This window comes from Colletes latitarsis, chromosome 10 (assembly GCF_051014445.1).
Source record: "Colletes latitarsis isolate SP2378_abdomen chromosome 10, iyColLati1, whole genome shotgun sequence".
Lineage (NCBI taxonomy): Eukaryota > Metazoa > Arthropoda > Insecta > Hymenoptera > Colletidae > Colletes > Colletes latitarsis.
Genome location: NC_135143.1, coordinates 14,178,959 through 14,197,479, shown reverse-complemented (window position 1 = coordinate 14,197,479; position 18,521 = coordinate 14,178,959). Strand labels below are relative to the sequence as shown.

Below are 18,521 nucleotides of genomic sequence, written 5' to 3'. Positions count from 1 at the left end.
TAATGCGTTCATGACCACATTCCGTGAGCATTCGTTATTGACGTTTCGACGCGCCCACTGCTCACACTTCTGACAATTGTTATACCAGGGGCATATTAGAATTTTTCTCACTATAATAAATGCTAGATTTCCACGATATTCAAGGAAGAAACGTTAAGTCTGGGAAGACGCGTGGGAAGTGGACTCGTTCCTACATTAATGGAGGCGTAATTAATACTGATTGAACACGTTACGTGAATAAATAAATTCCATGTGAATTAGATTGGCCATGAGATCAAGAAGCATCTTCGATCGTAAAAAATTAATTTTTATCACTAACTACTCCAAGGATATTCCCTCAAATACGTATTTCGTTACGTAAGCAGCTCCATATGTAAATCCTAATCGGTGTTTGGAAATATCGAAAGGGATACATAGTTGCACGAGACGCGATTGCACGCACTGTTCCGGAGTTACATAATTCCAGTATATAATTTATTCATTTCGTATCATGTATGATGCACAAGATAACGTCCTTGCGTTCGTCTATTATTCCGGATAACAAGTTCCTAGTTCTCGCGCCAGATTCCACGATCCACGCGCGTTTCCTGATGACCGGCTGGATCGTGAAACACATCGGGCCGTTCCGTTAATATCCAGTTCAAGGTGAACCGCACTTTCGAGTCGTATCAGCAGGGAAAGTGGCCAGTCCGGGTGGTAGTAATTCTACTGTCAAGAACGTTTCTGCGCCGCTCCGTGAAGCAGTGCACTTTGAATCGCGAACTCGACCGAAGCCACGTTCCCACGAGTACGCGAGTTCCACCGGTTTCGTTGTAAATTCATTCGAAATCGTTTATGTCGCGTCGTTTTCGAGTTTCTAATCGTTTACATGGTGCTGTTCCTAAGTTTCGTCCTCGTGTTCGGGTCCCTGGAATGTGCGAGCGCGGGAGGGGGACTCGAAGTCGCTTTTCAATGGAAGTACTTGGACTGGGCCTGGCCGAATATTCCTTTGACCGGGAAAAACTTCACGTTGGGCAATTCCTTCACGCAGGACGTCGACATTGACAGATACGGGCGTATATTCGTGACGAGTCCGCAATGGCTGGATGGTGTACCGATCACTTTGTCGCTGGTGACAACCGCTGCAGGCTATGGCGGTCCTTTGCTAGTTCCCTATCCTGATTGGACCTGGTTCACGCCGTTCAATTGCAACAGCTTAATATCTGTTTATAGATTGGCGGTAAATATCGCGACGATCAGTGCAATTATTGGGAAAATTTCAGTGGCACGAGCTCTTAACGAATTTTCAAGTTTGCAGGAAACTGTGCGATGAAATAGTTTATCGAATCCATTGCGTGAATACTTGGCACGTTGGCTTCTCGATCGTTTCAGCATCAATTTTACAAACACACACAGTTGTTCAAAGACATTTGAAAAGTTGTTTAAAAAATTCGGAAACTTCTTAAATAAAAATTAAATAAAAATTCTGCTCGACAGTCAACGTGCTAAGAACAATGGGAATACTCGTGCAACGACGTGTTTCAAACGAAAGTTTATATAATCCAATTAAATAAATTATTTGGGCATTTGTGGAAGTGCTCTACAAGGTTTCATTCTGTTCTCTTATCGGAGCAATTTTCAGATCTTTTTAAGACGAACTTTATTTTATAAACTGTTGTTTTGAATTAATCGTTGCACGAGTACTTTTTGCCCTCGCTAAGCGTACGAACAAAATCGACTGTCCAGATAGACGAGTGTAACCGTTTGTGGGTCGTGGATACTGGCCGTATCAGCTCGAACGCTGTTTGTCCTACGAAAATATTGATCTTCGATCTAGCGACCGATCAGATGATCCATAAATACGTAGTACCGGATGATCAAGTGTTGTATGGGAAGGCAGCATTAGTTACACCGATCGTCGATGTCGGAAAAACGTGTCTCGATACTTATCTGTACGTGGCGGACGTGGATCAAAATGGGCTACTGATTTATGACTTAGGTCACGATCAGTCGTGGCGTGTAAACAATACACGCGGAAATGCTTTTGGCCCGGACGACGATGCCATGTTCATCACGATCGCTGGAGAAACGTTCGATTTAACCGACGGCACTCTCGGAATGTCATTGTCACCGCGCGGATTTTTCAACGAAAGGTACATTTGTTGCACGGTCACTCAAGCAACGTCTCGACTATATTATTATTATTTATAACGAAGTAAAACCTGTTCAAAGTTGACGATATCAATCACGGAACGATCGTAATGTTTCCAAATATTTCTGACGCGATCGAATGCATTTGTGTCGTCCGGAAGAAACTTTTGTTCAGCAAAGAATAACTTAGTAACCGGACACGTAATTTTCAGGTATCTTTACTTCAACTCTTTGGCTAGCTATTACCAAAAGTTTACGGACACGAAATCGTTGGCGCTAAGTAAATACAAGGAGCCAATCGTGTACCAATCGAATCACAGGCGAGCGAGCCAGGCAGGTGTCCAAGCAACTTCTCGGAGAGGCGTGATATTTTTCCAGTTAGTCCAATTAACAGCCGTCGCTTGTTGGAACATTGAGAAACCATTTACACCGAAGAACGTCGTAATAATTGCTCAGGACGAATTAACGCTGCAGTACGTGAGCGGTATCAAAGTAATCGTGAACAATCAGGGCGAGGAAGAATTGTGGTTCAATACAAACAGACTACAAAAGACGATAAATATGACCCTAAAACCTAACGAGACAAACTTCCGCCTAATCAGAGGGAAGGTTGACGATATTATTAGGGGTACAAATTGCGAACCTTCCGGCATCAAACACACGAGCCCCGATACCAGCTCCTGGCACACGGTATAAATTGGGTAAATCGTATTAACCTAATCGAATTTTCCACGAAAGTTCCTCCGCACGCATCTTCATGCGAAACGCAAGATCGCATCAGGGATAAAAATATATTTGTCGGTGCCCTTCGGCGAGTAAGTTATATTTCGAATAATAACAATTCCTTGTACAATGTATACTGACGTTGTTCGAAACCAAGTGCCTTAAAAAGTAACCGAAGACAGAGAACGAAAATAATTTATTTCCAATTGTGTACGTGGCTTTAATAAAACTTTTCTGAACTTTTTTTATACAATTAAAACTTAACAATTATTTACATCGTAACAATTATTTACAAATATCGTTTCTTTTACTTACGAAAGCAGTTTCACTCAACACGTGTTCGATCTACTCGCGAGGATTTTTTTGCGTTTTCGATTGACAAGAATACAATTACAACCCGAATCTCAATTAAAAAATAAAAAATGGTTTCATAGATATATTTCCAAGCTTCTAAATTTTAAAAACTTGCCAAAAAGAAATCGATTTTTTCGCCGTGCTTAACCCAGAAGACTCCCTTCGAGCATAGTTTGACTCAGCCCCTGTAACCAAAGCCAGACCGCTTTCGACAGACAGAACGAATGACCGCGTTAACGACTCCGATTACTTTGTTTTTTTTTTCTTGGGGGGAGATTTTCTGTCAAAGACCGTACCAGAAACCAAAAGCGGAGGACCGTTCGAATATCCCCGAGAGAATAAGCCGCAAAAGTGGGAGGGGGAGAGTTTCTGTGAGCGACAGCCGGCGTGTAGCAATTTAGTTAACCGTTTCATTGCTGCCTTTTGAGATGTAACGACGAGGTCTGGCCGTGACAGGGGCGTCAGTAAGAGCCGGAATGTTTCGACGTGGGTGGTGGATATTCGACGCGTGAACAACGGAGACAGAGAGGTGTCGCGCGAGAGACGTCGTCGCAAGTTTCCTGGACAACGAAATCGACGCCCTTCCTCTACCTCCGTCCACGACGACGATTTCAGGAAGTTTTATCAGCCTTTTGGGTGCCGCAAGGTCGAACCAGGGGTGCCGGAGATGGGCGTGGGGGGTGTGGGTTGGTTGAGATAAATGCGCATTCACGAGGAATTGTTCGTGTTACGGCCGCGGCACTCTCGGGATACCAATAGAGTGCGCAATGCTGGGAAATTCGTGTCACCTACTTCTCTTTCTACGGCGCAGTTCGGCGTGTGACTAATGGCGGCATATTCATGGCACAGCTTCGCCTCTCTAGCTCCCCTCAACACTACCCCGATCCCACACCCTTTGCGAAGCTCTGGCAGTTAACCTCAGACAACCCCTTCGTCGCGATAATATACGGCTGCCCTTAAATTTTCGTTCCCCCTCGGTGCCTCCTGCCCCTCCCACTCATCCCCGCGTCAGCCTATTCCGGCACGTATGGCAGCAGAAAACCTCCTGCGTTGGTCGGTTTACCGTTGATAACCAACCTAACCCGCGCTGTTCCAAGAAAGACCCCAGAACTTTACCAAGATTCTCTTTCGTTCGTGGTTACTTCTATTGTAATTTATTTTTTATCTTTCAGGCAATTATTTTCACTCCCATCGCGTGAAATTTATTTTATATTTTGAAAACAAGTGTATCTCTTGGTCGTAATATGGTCTGAGTCGGAAAAGCTATTAGGTATTTTACGTTTAATGGTCAGTCGAGAAGGTCGGTCGAGTGCTTGCGAGAAACGTATAGATTGAGCGTTGCCCTCTGTCGTCGAGCGCGAGATGCATTGCCACAAAATCATTACGGATTCGAATCTTCAAACTAAAAGATATACCAAAGTTAATTGATGTTTCGTCTTGAATTTGCTAATCTTGCTAAAAGAGCAATTGATTCTCCAAGTATACAATAAATAGCTGAATCTACAGAGCTACCAGATGGTCTCGTAAGAGAAGTTGTAATTCTCAATCTAACGTTTCAGGCTATATTTTCGAATAGATTAAAGTTGCGTCTCAAATCGAAATCGAACAGACAACAATTTAAAGACACTTTAAATCATCTACACGCGATATACGAAAGCTTTATGTGTGGCATACGAACATAATCATGAAGACGTTAATAAGAAAGGGTGTAAAAAGGCAACGGTAACAGCAGCCGTAAAAAGGCGACAGAGGGGTTCGATATTCTTTTTACGCGATTTCGTAAAGTGGAGCTGACTGAGTTATAGCGTCGATCAATATATACCATCGTCGTATCGAGGTATTATAAAATATTGCGATCAGAGCGGAAGGACCATATATGCCGTTGACCGCAAACGATCCGTCCGTGAGCACGTTTTCACGATCGAACTCGTTACCTTAAGGGCACGACGTGGAATTACTTAAGAGGTGATAGGCGTCAGCTGTGAAGTCTCTACCGTAGACTACGCGTCCACGGCGCGCGAAGAAAAGGTTTCAAATCGTTTTACGAGGGTACTTTTAAAACAACTTTACGAGAACACCGGCGGAATTTCGAAATAAATTTGCATCAGTTTTACGGCCCCTAATATACATAACTACCACTGTTTGGCACTGATACTCGCGCGTACGCGAATTACAGTCATTGCCTGAAACGAGTGTCCGTAAAATGATACAAGGCCAAACGAGAAAGAAAAGATGCAGGCTCCGGACTCTTTGCAACGCCGGGAAACTTGCATCCTTCCCGGTAAACTTGCTAACACGAGTCGACCTAATTTATCGCCACGTTGCTCCGCGAAACTTCATTCCCCCCAGAATTCATATTCATTCTCGATAAGTTCAATTTTTAAACAGACATGATATCATTATTACACGTATTGTTACTCGAATACGATTTATTAAAATCGGTTCGAGATTCCATATAAGACGAAGTTTCGAAAGGCTGAAACAACATTATTTATTTTATATATTCGACCGTGACGTTATAATTACACATTTGCAAGTTACCTTCGTCTTAAGGTTTTATCGTAGCGTTGCACCAAGAAAGTCGCGGCCACGCGTCGTTATATAAAAATTCAATTACGCGCATTCAACGAATTCACCGAAGCCAGGCGGCGTTCTCCCGCGAAAGAATGTTTTCCAATTAAGGGATAAAACGAACGCGCGACAAAGCGGCGGCGTTAAACGTATCGTTCGCCGGGAATGAAATTTTAAAGTTTAATCGCGAAATTAACTGTGTATTTCACAGTCACGGCTTTTCTCCGCTCCCTCGTCCGGTAAATTACTTGTTTTTCACCGACTTTTGCCCTTCCACGCGCGTTTCTGAGCGAACGGATTGCTGTGTTTGCGAACCTAAACGCCGCGCCGCTCTCACGCTAACTTCCAAAGAACGAGCTCGCGGCGGTGGTATCCGTTCGAAGGAACGCGGAGTTCCTGCCGCGATGGAACGTCGGGAGAATTTCGGGCATCTCTCCTGTCTTTATTAAAGCAGCTCATCTATAATTCACCGAGTAGCCTAGACGGGCTGACAGTGCCGGACTCACCGGCCGCATAAACACACGGCATCTCGTGCAGAGGCCCGTGTACGCCGGTGTGTGGCATGCATTGCAGTTGTCAGCTCTAGTCAACGTGTAATTTACTATCTTGCCTCGGCTCAATGCAGCTGCACCCGCTGCTCGGAACCTGGACCACCGACCACCGTCTGCCAGCCAGAACGTCGGCGCTAACGGCTACGGGAACGCGAACATCGGCCGCACTGCTGTTGCCGTATTGCCGTTGTTGCTGTCGCTAGTTGCGATCCAAGTGGGCGATAATGGCCGGCCAGGTACTACTGACCACTCCGAAACAGGCCAGTGGAAGGTCTCCATAAACTAACTGCTACACCCTAGTTACCGGCTTTACCATTAGTTCACGCAGACGTTTAAAGATGACTGTGGATGTTGCAACGAACAGTCTGTGTAATATTATCACAGCGTATCTAAATTTTTTCTGTTTATTTGTACTATTAATATGTAATATAGAAGATATGTTGAAGCGCCCATTGAAAGATCTAGCTCGAGTTATAGTCCATTATTGTGTCAGTCTCCACCGACAGGATATCTCTAAAACATTCCTGTGTTTTGATACTAGTAACACAGACGAGGTATACAGGTAGACCTTACAACAAAAACAAATGTCTAAGAAAGATCGACAGGGATAGGCGCAAAAAAAAATTCAAATCGTACTAAAAAAATTATTTTTATTTGCGGGGGTCGACTACACATTCGAGGAAAAAATTCAACAGGGGGTAGCTGCCTAAATTTTTGGCGAAAAAAAAAATTTCAAATCGTCCTGAAAAAATTATTTTCCTTTGCGGGGGTCAATTACTATCATTTTTGCTGGATACACATACCCGCGAAATCCTACGCAGTTTCAAGAAAAAAATTCATTATCAAAAATCCAATGTGAGGCCAAAAGTATTTCAGAAGGCAAGTCACATCCAATGCAAAGAATGTGCATCGGCGAGAAGTTGGTTAGCAAAATAGCACATAGTTATATTATGACATTTTTGTGGGTTCGAAATATCATAGAGAAGGAATAAAGACAACACTAATCTTTTTTCATAAATAAATATATAATCCTTGTGTAATATAATATAAGATAAGGTTTAGTGTATTGTCTTAATGAGAATAATCTCTTTTGTTCAAGTATGATGAAAACGCGTACAATATATGTGCGAAAAACTGTGACGGTAAGATTCAGTATCGAATTATACTATAGTTGCGAATATTTTATGGAATTGCTGATAACAGTATGCAACATATTACAAAATCAGGGAAAAGTTTCAGAGATGTTGCGTGCGTTTGGGATACTGGAGGATCTTGATTATTACGCTCACGTGAACAGTTTAGTTATTAAAACAAGATTTAAAGATGCTTCTCTGAAATTTGAAGTAACTTGTTTAACGGTAATATGAAACGTAGCTAAGAGCACTATTACTGCATGATTCCTTCCTAGCGCGCTCCGTAGCTTTTACGTTCACTTACAATTAGAAATACCTTCTAAAGGTAAGAGAGCAGGAAGTGAACCGTATCCAGATTGGCCGCAGAGAAACTTTGACGTAACTTCGTTACGTAACAATATGTCACAGTTATATTAAATTGGTTATTTAATAATAATTGGACGGGAAACGTATCTGGTCATTAAGATTGACGAGATTTATGTCCAGTAAATTAAGTAAATCTAAAGACAATTGTGTAATTGCGGTTGTGCAGTTTCCCGATTCAGAATATATGCAAATATTTGTAAAATTAATGGAGACGTTAGGATACTTTAATACTTTTTAAATTAATGATAATAATTTTTCCTTTATTAGAGCAATTCGATCATCGTTGGACTCGTTCCTCGTGAAAACAAATTTATTCGGAATTTGCCTCGATCACAAATTCGTGTAGGTCAGAAAATATGCTGCAAAGGATTATTACAGAATGCAGAGAACTCGCGTGTCCAGTTATATAATTAATACAAAAGGCAGTAAAGAAATATAACTTTCGGTCGCGTGGCTCAGGATCCCTCTAATACTAAACTATAAAGATCACAAACATTCTTTTATCGATATTCGATCACGTCCATGCACTTCGCGTACTGTGCACGGCTAACCAGCCGTCGCCTGGATGGAACGCGAGCCTGATTGGTCAACACGGAATGGGCGGGGCAAGTGACTTCTTTCTTGCCGTGCACAGTACCTACTTTACCAAACTAGATTCAATTTATAGATTTCACGCAAAATATAATTCGTAAAACAATTTCTAACGAAGATCAGTGATATTCGAATCCTTTAACCTAACCCCATCATTTCGCGCTGTCTATCGAAGATTCTATCCATCTGCTTCTGCGTGGCCGCGCGTCGTTCCGTCTCCTTTTCTCTTTTCTTGCACGAGTAGCGCGGAACGCTCGGTTGAAATGTCGTTTGCTTTGCGAACCGGTCCCTTACATTCGTAACCGTTCGTTATCGTTAGTTCCGCTTGGCGAGGCGCGTTCACAGCGTAAACACGTACGTACGTAGCTACATAAGCATGGAACGTTGCGCCCGTCGGTGGTGGGCGAGAGGAAGAGGGACAGGAGCTGACAGTGAGCACCAGCGAGGTTTCAGAGCGCATTTCGGAGGAAGGTGTGGCCGTTTCGACTTCTCCCATTCGTTACCTTTGCCGCGAGCGCGCTACGGACGTGCGAGCGCGCCGAGTCATGTTTACGAGCGCAAATAACGCCCGGTGCCGCAACTTTTTTGCTGGCCCGGTTTCCTTTCCGTCTTTTTTCCGCGACGCTTTCGAATACAAGCGCACCGACCATCGATGATACCGCGCGCTTTGGTAATCGTACTCTGGCGCTCGACGCACCACACGCCCACACACCGGAACGTCAGTTATTTATACGGCATCGTTACGCAATCCGCTGATATCTGCTGTTGTTTTCACTTTTGTTTACCCGGGACATCAAACGGGCTTTACCTAGGCATTACCGCGCTTCAAGGCGCGACCTATAAATTTCGCCTCCGCGTCTCCAGCGTAAATAAATAACCGTATCGATCTACACGAGGTATTTATTCGCGAAATAAACGCGAACGTCGGTCGAGACACCGTTTTAAGTGCAGGGATTTTGCAAATTTGTGGAAGTTTCAACTAAACATCACGAAACTATGTAAATTTCGCACGAATAGGTTTCTCTGATCTACGTAGATGTCGATTTCGATCAGAGGACTCAGGGTCGTGAAGTTTGATTTTTAACGAGCAACAGTAATAGTACTAATACTATGTGATAGAATGTGATGAAAAAGCTGTAGAAACTTGTAAATATAACTGGTTTCGTCTGAAACACGTTGTTGATCTGGAAATGCGACAAGACCAGTGTCGGTCAATACACATAATTTAGAAAGTTATGATACGATTCATTTTTCTTACTTATAGGACGCGGACTATTAAACACCAGTTACTATATTTGTATACATAGAACTTAGATTCTCGTGTTGTTTTATCAAAAGTGTTTGCATCTCTATTGTTTCTGATAATCGACGTTCAGCTGCACTTGCAACGTCGATCGTAAACTTAGGTATGGTTTATACTGTATTATACGGTATAATGTTCGTTGGGTTGTATAACTTTGCGCAGAATAATAAAATAAATGATAGTCATATAATTTCCTATTCCGTTATCTGTCCCATGAAATAGCGACACAGCTTCTGCTTACTTATTAAGCGTATGTTGTTTGAAATGCGACAAGCTTGGCCATTTCTACAAGTTATTCTGGTTTAAAAATGTAACGTATTAGTGCTAGTATAGTTTTGCAATCTTGTACTTTTTCTGTCTAAATAGATTTTTTCCCAGGAAAATATGCATCAGAACTGCATTAATAGAACTACACATACTAATAAGAATTGTAGTCTAGATAACATCTATTACAATTTACAAGTCTCCCATGTTTTACGTTTTCCGCTGCTTTAGATATTTTTCCACGATATTATGGTAACATTCTATTTCTGTGTTTCCGCTGCTTTTAATATTTGAAACAGAAGACTGGCTGCCTGGAAAACTCTGCTTCTCTTTTGTTCGGTTTGTAATTTTTAAATTTTGTCCACATTTTCCTTCTCATCTTGATCCTTTTTTAAAATTTTCTTTGCGTTTTATTACACTTTTATGAGGCGAAAAAGTTAGAATTTGACTTTTCTCAGACTTTCTTTTACGAGATTGAATTCGCAGGTTTGCAGCATCGGGCAAGGGTAAAAGTTTTGTTATAGCTTCATAAATGTCTACTGTTTCGCTCGTGGAAGACTGCAGTCAAAACTTGTACCGGTTGCTGTGCAGGTGGAGATTTTGGTGGGTTTTACAAAGGTTGTGAATTTCATTATATTCAACTTAAGAACTTTAAGAATATAATTATAAATCGTTCTCGAAGTTCCAATATTTTTTCATTTTAAAGTTTAGATAACGAATTACAGCGTTTGTCGAATGTTGGGAACCATTAATGTTTGGAAACTCTCTATATATGGGCATGTAACTTCAAAGTTACAAGACGTTATGGAGTGTTAACACTGTTAACTTCTTTCAAGTAATACGAACTTCGCCTCCACTGAAATTAATTCTAGAGTCTGAAATTTCCTCTACGTAGAACGTGATAAAATGAAACTTCAGTACAACATTAACGCAACAACAGTGTTCCCGATCTATATCATTGCGCCATAGAAGAACACTACGGTTAGTTTAATCGTACCATATTGTTATAAAACAATACAAGAATTTTAGGTACCGAGACTACCTGGTATTCGAGATTAATTTCGGGTACGATGGACAATACAAATAGTGGAAATTGGAATTGACTGTTAACGTGCTAACGATCCAAGTTATTACTCTAATTCCTAGCTCGAATAATGACGTCGCTTAAAACTGCTTCATTTATGAGATATGAACGCCATGGATGCCTTGTTTTCACTTCCATCCCAATACAAGTTACGCTTTCAACATGCTCTTGCATCTACGTTTTAAATTCATTCTGAACCAAAGAATTTAATTTAGCTTATAGAACATTCAAATAATAAAATAACTGGACGATTTCACTCGAGTCTTTCGAAAGGGACCACGTTTACGAGTACCTACTGTGCATACATCAAAAGTTGGCAAGTGGTACTTGCTCGGCCCATCCTCACTTTCGTCGTGCTCTAACCTAGAGTGGGGAACCAATCAGACCCGCGTTCCTTTCACCAGCCAATTTCTCGCGGACTCACACTACGTACATAAATGCATTTCAGAAGCAACTAAGACCTTGCTGATCACGTACAGAAAGTACTTTCAATTATCACTTGTCATTGACGTAAAAGTGAAAACACAGTTCATGATTTAAACATTCGTATTCCGCGACACTGAATGTGCAATCAGCGCGTATGAATGGATCGGTGGTATCTTGTTTGCACAGGTTTCGAATATACTTTTAAATAATTCATCGTGCCAGCGTGAGCCGTTCCTTTTCACGCATTGAGGGAAAGTTCGACAGGGAATAAAGAGAGCTGGAAGGAAATCCGCGATAGGGAGCGTACTAGCTGCAACGGGTTCGCGAGCTACCGTGCCGTCTGCCAATTTTCGTACATCGATATATCGCGAAAGGAACGATCGCTGCAGGATAGTCGTAATGAATAGCTCGGATGGAAATTCATCGGGTCAGGTGCAGGTTCCAGTGGAAGATAGTCGATGGATGTAGCGGCGGTGGCGACGGCGGGAGGTATGGGTGCAATCAGTGCGATGATAACTAGTATTACCACGTCAACTCAACCCATCTCGCAGATCTTCGTGGCGTAATTCCCCGGGGCTCTATTCGCGACGAGGACGAGCGAATAGCACGGCGCGTTAGGGACGATGTATTCCGTATTATTTATTTCGAGCGACCGACGATACAATAAAATAGAAATCAGACCGCGGTCCTCGAATATTCGTTGGTTTTTAAGTCAGGCGGCGACCATCAATCGTGGAAACGCTGTGGCATGATTAATTTTCCCGCGTCTCCCTGCCGCTGAAACGCGACGCGTCCCACAATTCCTGTCGATGACAGAATACGTCCCTTGTCAATCGCTACTTCATTGAATATGTTTAATAGCGGCGTGTCATTGGCAATTGATCGACCGGCTCGGTTTGATGGATTTGTTGGCCGCGTTTCTATGGCGAACGCGTACAAGTTTAAGCGAACGAAAGTTGCGGGAAAACTGCGATGCAAGTTTTAAAAGAGTCCACGATAGGTTTAATCAACGATCGTCGAAACGCATTAAACGCGTGTTTTCCTCATCGTATTTAATTCGTGTATTATACACGACAGTCGAGAGAAACTTAAATAATGTTGCGAACAAATTTGTACGCTACGAAAGTAAATATCCAGGCTGTTTAATAATGCGGACGGGGCGAGTAATGCGTTCGCTGGTAATTAAGTGTACGCATTAATGAGATTTACGGGCAAATAGATTTTTAATTGGTAATTGATCGTTATTATTCCACAACGATAACAAAATTTCCCTATTTCGGTAATTTGATGTTTTATAATTTGTAGAATTTAGAGAAATTCTAGAATATAGACACGACAAACATTGATCTTCGTTCGCTCCTAAAAATAGCGATCACCCGTGTTTACCATTCGTACCAAGTGAAGCTTGAGCGAAATAATTTATAAATTGCAAATGTTTACGTATTAACGCATCCCTCGACTATCCTCGAACGTCGTCCCTCGCAGATACTGGGTCATTCATTCAAATGCTTGACCATCTAGGTTTATGGTCTTGGTGATCCTAAATGAGTGCAAGTTCCTGCCATTTTACAACCCTATTTCCGTCTCTCGTGCACTTCTCAGCGACATGTGCGTCGATGCTCCTAAAAGGAATGACCCAATCAACGTAAATAGGACTCAATTTTTGCGAGTGCAAAATGTTTACTCCATCCACAGACAGTACTTAAATCAATCCATTTCTTATCCCACGTTAAGTTTATTAAAAATCTCCACCATTAAATAATTTAAACAGATTCGTATACATTTGTGTATGAAATACCCCACAGTGCCATTCGAAGATCAATGCATATCGATGTACAGTAAATAAAATGATGATTTAGCAATTTATCGAGTACACTCGCTCAACCTGCACGCAAAGCTTGCAACGTTACAACGTTTGTTCTCTTGCGCGTTTATCGTGGTCTCTTTGCCTCCTCGAATCCGAGTTTTCTCTCTCTTTAAACGTAATATTTCCGCTTATTCATTTCCATACATTCTCGATGCCGCTGGGTGTATACACGAGTCCATTTTCCGCGTCTCCCGAAAGTAATATGGCTCCTACCCCCCTCCCCCCCGTCGACACACACCCTATTTATTTCCGCGCAAATGCTGAGAGGCGGGAATAATGATTTTAATAATACCTGAAACATTTCGCAGCGAGAGGATGTTCCTCAATTACAGCAAGACCATTGTTTTAAAAAGGACCCGTTCAACACGCGGGTACTGTTAAATAAAATTTCACTGCGTCTGCCTATGCGGCAAAATAAAAAGTGCTTTATCCATCGGGACGATCCATTTCCATTTTAACCTTCCGATGGTAAACGCATTTTACTCTCCATTGGAATTTCAACGATTTGTTTCGCCCAAAAGTATTCAAGTCTCGTATTCAAGTATTCGATCGATTCGCTTGTAACGTCATTTGCAATGAGTTTTCCATTTTTTTTTTTCACCCTGTTGCCAGTGTTGATTTCCTGATGGAGCTCTGGTGAATCGTTCAGCTAATGATAATCGTCAGTTAAAGTATCAATATACAGGGTGTTCGGCCACCTCTGGGGAAAAATTTTAATGGGAGATTCTAGGGGCCAAAATGAGACGAAAATCAAGAATACCAATTTGTTGACTGAAGCTTCGTTAAAAAGATATTAATGTTTAAAGTTCCGCCTGTAGAACGGCAATCTGCGAACAGCTGCGTACGCACGATAGTGGTTCTCGCTCAGCACGAAAAACTCTACTTACTGACTCAACGACAGCCTTACAGTTTTCTGAGTGAGAGCCACTATCGAGCGTGCGCAGCTGTTCGCAGATTGCCGTTCTATAGGCGGAATTTTAAACGTTAATAACTTTTTAACGAAGCTTCCATCAAAAAATTGGTATTCTTGATTTTCGTCTTATTTTGGCCTCTAAAATCTCCCATCGAAATTTTTCCCCAGAGGTGGCCGAACACCCTGTATACGTTTCTTTCAGTTATATCGATCGTGGACAATATTTACTAATCGGGGAAGGGCTCAATTGCTTCACGTAATTGTTCTTCGAATTTCTCTGTTCCAATTAATTCCATTTACGACTATGACAGTGAACAAGTATTGAGGTTTTCCAATAGTGTGGGTTAAAATAAATTATTAACGTGCATTCCATATTAATGTTAAGAACATCGCACTTGCACACTTAAATTTTATCTTCACGAGTTGTTACTAATTATATTTCACTGTTAATCAGCGTCGTATCACAATCCGTTACATCCAATTAGACTAATCTTATCTCATTAATTTTAATAAGAAAGATCGATTCGCGTATCTTTGCAACAGTGCGTAGCGAGATATACGACCTCGAGGAACTTACAGTATATTTAATAATCGTATTCATGGGACTATTGAAATAATTTCAATATTTACAGGAAAGAAATGGTTTGGGCTATTCACCGATGGCCGAGATATCGAATGTTTTCGTGCTGTTAATACATGTATAACTATCGTTCGGGATCACGCGCGTCGCTGTTGCAAATGTAATTGAAACCAATTAAGAGAAAAGAGATATTCGGTGAACGGAATTCGATCGCACGTTTTATGTATTATATTATACCAACCATGTACTCATGCCATCTGTGCCACGACGACTTCGATGAATTGATATCGATATTCGCATTATGTGTCGCAAGCTACGTCACACGTAACAATAATATTAACACAGACCTGGGAAAACTTACGTTGAAATTACTCACAACTCATTCGTTAACATAAAAATTGTGTTAGTTTCGTTCGATCGCATACATATCCTTTATTTTTCGTAATTTGATTCAAGCGAAATTTGTAATTTTCGTTGTTACGAGAACTTTGAATTTAGATAATTGTAAACCACATAAATTAAAATTTCTCTCAGTACTTGTTTTCGAATCCAAGCTAAAGTTCGCGAACCCCATTAAAATTTATTTCCTTCGACGTTTCAGCTCGAGAATGAATTGTTTTAGTTCCGAAGTAAAGAGTCGAGTCTTATAATTTCGCCCGCCATTGTGTCTCTCGCCTGTGGCCGCCGATAGCGTTGCACAAGCATAAACAGCGGGCGTAAATATTACCGCTCGAAAGCGGGAATTACCGGTAGCCGAAGCCCCAATGGGAATTCGATAGTTATGTTAATTGCGATGTCCTCCGAGTGGCCTGTTCTTCTTCCGTTCGTTGATCGGCGCGTATCGGTTAACATAGTTCCACGGAAGTCCGGTTATATCGGGGGCAGGGTTTTATTAGCAGCCGAGAGAACACCGTCTATGAAAACTCGCTAGCGCCCTGTTTTCGAATACGGAAAGATGATGTCTCGGACCGAGGGATATATAAGAGGAGAAAAGGGGAGGTTAGGGGGTTTGAGGTGGGGGAGGAAGTTGCTGGACCATGTCGACTGCTTCCCAAGCCAGCCGAAGTGGACCTATCGACTCGAAACGAGTGTGCTCGACGTTAAAATCCCGGTCGCTGCTCCCGTTTCTCAGGCCCTCCCCCCTCCTCCTCCCACCCCCTCACCAACCCCACACCGAGCTCTTTCCACTGTCATCGCTCTCTTGCTTTGCACCACCTTCCATAGTCACCGTCCCCCATGCCCACCCTCTATCTGTCTTTCTTCCTAGTCCGTTCATTCGCCCATTCGTTTGTATTGGACGTAAACGATGCAATGGGTGGACATGGTCCAGCAAATCCGAAATCCCCTTTCCCTCGATATAAAGCTTTACCTCTTTTTTCGGCTTTGACCCTCCGTCGAGCGCGACTTCGCGCCAATACTTTCTGCGAGCAAACCGGCCAGCACAAGTATCGGAGGAGGGGGCTACCGGCGAAATCGACTTGTATTTGAGGGATCTGATGAAAGCTCGGGAATCGAATGCTCGAATGTGATAGAGCGACGACGATATTGTTGCGTGTTTGGCGACTCGGCGCCGCGCTTTTCGCTTTGGCGACTATTTATTAATCGTGGCGCTAACGACGAGACCATGGGTCCGTTTGGGCTCGTTCGAAGCGCGAAGTTCTGACTCTTGAACGATGTGCGAGATTCGATGGAACTATTTCCGAGTCGATATCACTTGCACGCGGATGGATGATGGTTTCGGAGTCAGGGCCGTGGACCACTGGCGTACGAGGAGGAAAGATGAGGTACAAAAGTATGGGACCGATATCACTAGCGGGATAGAAATCACAGTTTACTTCGAGTGGCCCGGTCAGCGGCGATACGGCAACTGAGCTCAGTATCGAAGCGTTTCGGCTCGGTTCGATTCGAAACCGGGAGCAAAAAATTTGTCCCACGGTAAACACCGGTAACCGTCGAGACGGCGTTTACTGGTCTAACCGTCTCGCGCGTCGCGTCTGTTATTGTCTTAATAACGGCGAATCCAAAACAAACGATCTAGAAATTCGATCGAAATATCGTTCGTCACGTTTGCACGAATCAAATACTTGTATGAGATGTATATAAATATTTCATTTCGCACTTTGCTATGCGACGGTTACCGTTAACCGTGCGTAATATATTTACGCACTGTTAACGTACTTGTTAACGTATTGTTAATATTTGTCGAGTGTGCGTCAACAGACGTATAAATATCGGCAGCGGATCATGGGCACCGATCATTTGGCTCCTGCAAATAAACGAACACCCGTGGCGTACCGATAATTATTGGTACACTGCTCGGTAACGGCATCGTAGAACGTCGTTTCACTGTTGAACAGGTATTCCGACTTTGCTTGGTCAACTTCGCTTGATAATTACGAACGAATCGGTTTGTATAGAGACCATTCTGTGCTCTTTGATTAAGAAAAATGCATATGTGTGTAACAATATGTTCACGAATAACGTTATTTTCTTCCATAGATGCGAATTCGAATTACTCAAACCTAATAAAATTTAAGTTTGAAAAAGGGGGCCTCAAATGACACCGGAAGTCGAACCCGACGGAAGTCATCCTGAGGTTTAAGTATTATTTGATCATTGCTAGCTAAGACCCGTACGATTAAAATCGGTTGTATCGAATACAAATTTTTATAATAATCGTGTAAAAGAAAATCTTCCTTTGAGAATTAGTGGGTTCAAGCATTCGATTATAGAATATTCTCTTTACGTGAAATAAAATGATAAGAACGAAAAGAAACGATCGAATGCCTGAACCGACTAACGTTGGGAGAGATATTATCGCGCGAGTAATCATCCCTTGAGATTTCGGTTGGATTCTGCGTGTTCTGAAATGAGTTTAGATAATGATGGGACAAGATAGTCGATAGGGATAGCATATATCCGGCAAGGAAGTGACAATATTATTCTGTTTCAGGGTGTGACGGGCGACCGGCTGGCCGGGGGCGCCGCACACCTCCTCCATCTCTTCTTCTTCTTGCCACGACCACAACACACAATGTAACAACAACCACCACTACTAGAGTCGTCCGCGCGAACCACGTTCTCAATGTACTCGATGTGGTACGTCACCATACCCCTACTCGGTGTCTGTGAAGATATGTCATCCTTATTAAGTTTTAACGTGTATCACTTTTACGTTATCGTGTCTCACAGTTAGTGCTCCTCAGTGTTTTAATGAGAAACTTGTACGACGGCCCGCAGCGACGATGCCCAGACATCAGTGTTGTACGAAACGCACGTAGAGCGAAGAGTGCACTGCGAACGTTAAACTAGACTATTAAATTCGATATGAAATTCGACGGGACGCCGGTCCAATATTTTTATATTCTTTCGAGAGATTTTTACAGCGCGGTTATAATTACGCGTACTTTCATTTTGACGCGTCTACATCCGACCAGTGGGAGCAAATTTTCGTTCGGGTGTATACGTTCCCCTTAATTAAACTGCGCCATCAAATTTCGGTTTTAATGCGGTACATGCACTTTAATTAAGTCCGCGCATCGAATTATTCAGAAATTTTTGGAATATTTGTTTTTTTTAATCTTTTTTTTTTGTCCAAATCACCTTTCGTTACGCAACGCGCCCTTGTTTGCATTTTAACGGCATAGTTGCGCATTAATTTCACT

General features: G+C 42.3%; 2 protein-coding genes across 4 annotated transcripts in view; both read left to right on the top strand.

Moving 5' to 3' along the window:
• Positions 1–18,521, top strand: part of Bru3 (CUGBP Elav-like family member bruno 3) — a 714,599-nt gene that overhangs the window by 197,032 nt on the left and 499,046 nt on the right. Inside the window, exon 3 of one of the 3 annotated variants that reach the window (XM_076775069.1) lies at positions 17,810–17,955. The exons of the other annotated variants lie outside the window; for them this stretch is intronic. The gene's annotated coding sequence lies outside the window, so the exon portion shown is untranslated. The remainder of the gene's footprint in view (positions 1–17,809; positions 17,956–18,521) is intronic. 3 annotated transcript variants of the gene reach the window in all.
• On the top strand, positions 542–3,066 carry LOC143346171 (major royal jelly protein 9). Its single transcript, XM_076773993.1, has 3 exons — positions 542–1,219; positions 1,726–2,132; positions 2,343–3,066. The coding sequence occupies exons 1-3, from the start codon at positions 869–871 to the stop codon at positions 2,824–2,826; spliced, it is 1,242 nt and encodes a 413-aa protein (XP_076630108.1). The 5' UTR covers positions 542–868; the 3' UTR covers positions 2,827–3,066.

Excerpts from the sequence above, each read along its gene's own strand:
- LOC143346171 (XM_076773993.1), top strand. The coding sequence starts at position 869 with ATGGTGCTGTTCCTAAGTTTCGTCCTCGTGTTCGGGTCCCTGGAATGT. Across the intron at positions 1,220-1,725 it reads TATCTGTTTATAGATTGGCG|ATAGACGAGTGTAACCGTTT; the intron begins GTAAATATCGCG and ends TCGACTGTCCAG. Across the intron at positions 2,133-2,342 it reads CGCGGATTTTTCAACGAAAG|GTATCTTTACTTCAACTCTT; the intron begins GTACATTTGTTG and ends CGTAATTTTCAG.